The sequence below is a fragment of the Carlito syrichta genome, unplaced genomic scaffold, assembly GCF_000164805.1.
Source record: "Carlito syrichta isolate Samal-C Ts95f unplaced genomic scaffold, Tarsius_syrichta-2.0.1 Scaffold314071, whole genome shotgun sequence".
Lineage (NCBI taxonomy): Eukaryota > Metazoa > Chordata > Mammalia > Primates > Tarsiidae > Carlito > Carlito syrichta.
Window position 1 is genome coordinate 3,658 of NW_007258167.1, and position 4,837 is coordinate 8,494.

The window sequence follows — 4,837 nt, forward strand, 5'->3', positions numbered from 1 at the left end:
GGCTCAGGGAGCGGACGCGCGGCCTCCCGGGGTCTGGAGTCCAGGGGGCGGTGCCCTCCTCAGAGGAGCGGAGCGCGAAGGGGCTTCGCCCGGGGGCGGGGGCGTCCCACCTGGCCTTTGGGGGAGGGCGAGGAGAGTTATGCCGCGGAGTGAGTGTCCCTTTGGACGTAGACCTCAGCTTCGGCTGCGGCGCCGCGCCTTTGCCCGCCCCCGATTTTGGATGGAGTCAGGGTGGGCGGGTGAGCGCGGCGGCCGGGCTGGGCGCGCCTGCGCGGGCGTGAGCCGGTGGGTGTGTTCCCGGGTCCTCCCGAGCTGCGGGGTGCCGCGACGCCCTTGGTCAGGGGCGCCCTCGCCCTAGACACACCTGGCCCGGGACGCGGCGGCGGCGGCGGGGCCTCCTTGCCCCCGCCACGCTGCCTGCCCTGGGGGCTCCCTTTCCTTTCTTAGCCTCCTTCCGGGGTGAGGCTGGCTCCACTTCACAAACTCGCAAACTGAGTCCTCCGAACCTCGGCACCACCAACTAGAAGACGGGCTTCCTTACTCCTGTTGCATGGGGGGCGAATGTTGAGCACCACTTTACGGGGAAACAAGTGGACGTGGAGAAAGGCTGCGGGATTTAGTAGGTTCCTTCGACGCTGCTGCGCTTGGGCCCAAGCTCTCTGCTGGATGTCTTCACCTGTGGCAGGAGTTTGGGCCCCTGCTTGCCTGTGCTTCCAGCTATCTTCCATTTACCCTGGGCTAAGAAGAGAGGATCGTAGGCTCCTGAGCCTCTCGCCTTGCTGAAAGGTGTTTGAATTGAAGGGAATTGAGGACAGGAAGAACATTGAACCGGCTCCTGCATTCTGGAGGCGGTGGGTTTTGGCCAACTGGCAGCAGTTTTTGGGATACAGCTCCTACTGGGACCCTCAGCACCTAGGACGCTGACCTGCCTCTGCACTCCCGCCAGGCCTGCTGTGGTTTCTTGTTCACTGGCCCTTGGAAACCCCAGGTACAGATTTGATTTTTCTATGGTTGAGATGAGAGTACTTGTTACAGGGTTGGTATACAGCAAGCACTCAATACATATCTGCCATTGTTGGTAATATAATGCCAGCATATGGCCGAAGCAGCCTGCCCTTAAGAAAGCACAGTTCTTCTGCATGTTTTTAAATCCTCTCACCCAGTGTATTGCCCCATGTGTATGTTAGTTACTACATCTGTGAGATTGGAACAATATTAATAGGACTGTGTAAGGATGAAGCCTGTATTATGTGTGGGCTAACCTCTCAACCTTCTGTCTTCCTCAGATGTTTGCTGTAACAGCCTCTCCCACTGGGCTTGGGTGAGGACTAAATGGGCTAGTGCCTGGCATAGGGTCAGCACTTGATGAATGTTGATGTCTGTGTTAGCCATTAGCCACTCAGTTTAGGGTGACCATTACTGAGAATTGGGCATTGAAGGGGGCAGCTCCGCCAGCCACTCCCATTTCTGCCTTCGCGAAGGTACCCTCTCCTTCACTATGAAAGTTTTCCCCAAGTCCTTGTCCACAACTTGGGAGCTGGAAGGAAGGACTGCCTTTGTTTGCTTTTGAAAGGAGCAATGATTTTTGTCTTCTGGGTTGGGGCCATTTTTGCCCCTCCAAGGTTGGGGCCCTTTGAAAGGGGTAGTTGCAGAGCTAAGTGAGACCCTTTACCTTCCCCCGTTGCAGTGGAGAGACAAAGGAACCAGGGTGGGGGCGCGCATCCTCCTTACTGCCATAGGCATAACCCCATCCCTGCAGAAGCTGGGGGAGGGGACATGGAAGTTGCAGGGGGCAAAGGGAGGAGCAAGGGAGGTGGGTGTAGCACTGCTTCCCTTCCTCCTGCCACATGGGGCCTGTGGCCCAGAGGTGCCTGTCACCACCCCTCATGACTGCAGCCTGTGGACCTGCTTCTAGTAGAAATTTGAGCAAGTTCTCCTTTCGGGAGTTCCTTTGTCCAAGACCGGCTCCCACCGCTGCAGATTCCTTCTGGTTTCTTCTGAGACAGTTCTGGTCAAGTCCTGATGCTCCTCCTAGGTCCTATGCTGGGGCTTGTGTTCCCCCCACCCCCAGCCCTGAATAGGTGCAGGGCCTCAGCCCGATCACATTCTATGGAGTGAGGATCTTTAAAATTATGAGTTCCGGGTGGTTTCCCATGGGCCAGGACTGAAGTACACAATTGCTCATTTTGTGTTTTGTGTGCAGATCACCCTTCCTTTGCAAAGAGACCAGGCGACTTGTCTCCCCTCTGACGGCAGCTGATGCTCTTGCTGGTTTCCTTTCACAGATGGTGGCACTGAGGCTCTGGACATCCAGGCACTACCCCCCCTTGGTGGTGAGCGTTTTTCAAAGCACTTACACCTCTGCCACCATCACAGGACAGGGTCTTCCCTGCAAAGGGGAAGAAGCCCATTGCACATGCTCGGGAGGGTCTGGCAGTGCTGGAGAAGGTGACAGGCAAGCCATACCGGGCTGCTGAGATATACCTGTCAGGAGACATTCCCAGTCGCAGTGGGCACAAATATATGCTTGACCAGCATGGTTGAGGGCCAGAGGGAATTCAGGGGTACCGCAGTCTGGTCATTTACACAGTTTTTTTTTTTTAGTTGGAGTCTCACATAATAGAGACAAGGTTTCGCCGTGTTGCCCAGGCTGGTCTCAAATCTGTGGGATCAGGCAATACTCTTCGCCTTTGCCTCCCAAAGTGATGGCATTACAGGCGTGAAGCACTGTGCCCTGTCTTGATACAGATTTTATTTTATTTTATTTTGAGTCAGAGTCTCACTCTGATGCCCATGCTGGAGTGCAGTACCATGCTCATGGCCACTGCAGCCTCGACTTACCGGGTTCAGGTGAATCTTTGGCATCAGCCTTCCAAGTAGGTGGAACTACAGGTGTGTGCCATCACTCCTGGCTAATTTTTGATTTACTGTAGAGATGAGGTCTTGCCAAGTTGCCCAGGCTGGTTTTGAACCTGTGGGCTCAGGCAATCCTGTCACCTTGGCCTCCCAAAGTGATGGGATTATAGGCATGAGCCACCGTGCCTAGCTGATACAGATTTTATTTTTTTGTTTTTTTTTTGTTTTTTGAGTTGGAGTCTCACTCTGTCGCCCAGACTGGAGTGCAGTGGCTGCTCCCAGCCACCGCAGCCTCGACCTGCCGTGCTCCGGCGATCCTTCCGCCTCAACCTTCCAAGTAGCCGGAACTACAGGCACGCGCTACCACGCCCGGCTGATTTTTTGATTTATTGTAGAGATGAGGTCTCGCCTGCCCAGGCGGGTCTCGAACCCGCAGGCTCAGGCAGTCCACTCACCTCAGCCTCCCAAAGGCGTGGGATTACAGGCTGAGCCACCGCGCCCAGCTTTATTTTATTTTTCAGTTGGAGTCTGACTCCCACGCTGGAGAGCAGTGGCACTCTCATGGCCACTGCAGCCTCAACCTGCTGGGCTCAGGCTATCGTTCCACCTTAACCGTCTAAGTAGCTGGAACTGATTACAGGCTGAGCCACCGAACCTCGCCTGATACAGATTTTAAACGACACAGACTGAGGTTTACATAAATGCTAAGTGTCGGTAGGAAATGCTAGAATTATGGCAAGTAGTTATTGATGACGTGTCCTGTGAGAAACACACCTGGTTAGTATTCCTGAGAATTTGGGGAATAAGGGAAAAATAAGAAGGACCTGTTTTGTGTGGGTAATTGGAATATTGAAGATATTCAATTGTATAAAAAGATATTTTGGGTAAAAGTCAAGTTTCAATGTTCAGAGGCCAGGAAGAAGCTAGCCTCTAATCTTGCCTGTCATCTTACCATGTCAAGGTAATTGTTTTGCTATTTAGGGGCTTCTCAGTTCCTTCTTTTTCTAAATTTTGTTTTTTAAACGTATTTTTTATTTTAAAATTGTGGGGTACAGTTAAGGATTAGGTATACAAATATGCATCGTGCAGGTACCCTTGTTGATGTGTGCCCCCCCATCCCCACACGGATATTGACTATCATTAATCCCACCTTCCTTCCCCTTCCTGCCCCCCCATAGTTTCCCGCCACTGTCAATCCTTTTCTTATAGTATTACGATAGTTGTTAAAGGTCCACTTATGAGTGAGAACATGTGACTCAGTTTCTTCTAATGGAGAAAAATGTAGAAGGGATCAGGAGAGCCCTTCCTAAGCCAAGGGGCCTGACTTGTGGAGCAGAAGTGTGGTGAGGAAGTTGGTTCAGTGGGTAGAGTTCTTCTGAGAGGGTACTGCCACCACGGTGCCTCTGTTGGGACTGGCTTTCCTTGGGCAGGACAGTGCTGAGGGGCAGCAGGAAGAGACTATGGAATTGACAACATGTGTCCTGTACCAGCCTATGTGGCCAAGTGGCCTAAGTCACTCTTCTTCACTCATTGTTTTCATCATTCAGTGTGGTCACGATCTGCCCTCACTCAGTCCCCTGCACATCTTTTCTCTCTGATTTTTTTCAATTTTGCCATAGATGATACATGTTTTTCTTCTTTTCTTCCTTTTGAGTTGGAGTCTCACTCTGTCGCCCAGACTGGAGCGCAGTGGCCGCTCCCGGCCACCGCAGCCTCGACCCGCTGGGCTCCAGCGATCCTTCCGCCTCAGCCTTCCGAGTAGCTGGAATTACAGGCATGCGCTACCACTCCCGGCTGATTTTCTTGATTTATTGTAGAGATGAGGTCTCGCTGCCCAGGCGGGTCTCGAACTCACCAATACTTATTTTTGAGTTGAGGGTCTCAGGCAATCCACTCACCAATACTTATTTTTGAGTTGAGGGTCTCACTGTTGCCTAGGCTGGGGTATAGTGGTGCAATCTTGGATCACTGCAGCCTTGAC

The 4,837-nt window shown here is 52.7% G+C and overlaps 1 protein-coding gene across 1 annotated transcript in view; it reads left to right on the forward strand.

The window, feature by feature from the left end:
• The first annotated feature begins 966 nt into the window (after positions 1-966).
• DNMT3B (DNA methyltransferase 3 beta) overlaps positions 967-4,837 on the forward strand; it is a 39,893-nt gene continuing 36,022 nt past the window's right edge. The window contains exons 1-2 of the mRNA XM_008070943.2: positions 967-988; positions 2,286-2,333. Coding sequence (XP_008069134.1) covers positions 2,286-2,333 — 48 coding nt within the window. The 5' untranslated portion in view covers positions 967-988. The remainder of the gene's footprint in view (positions 989-2,285; positions 2,334-4,837) is intronic.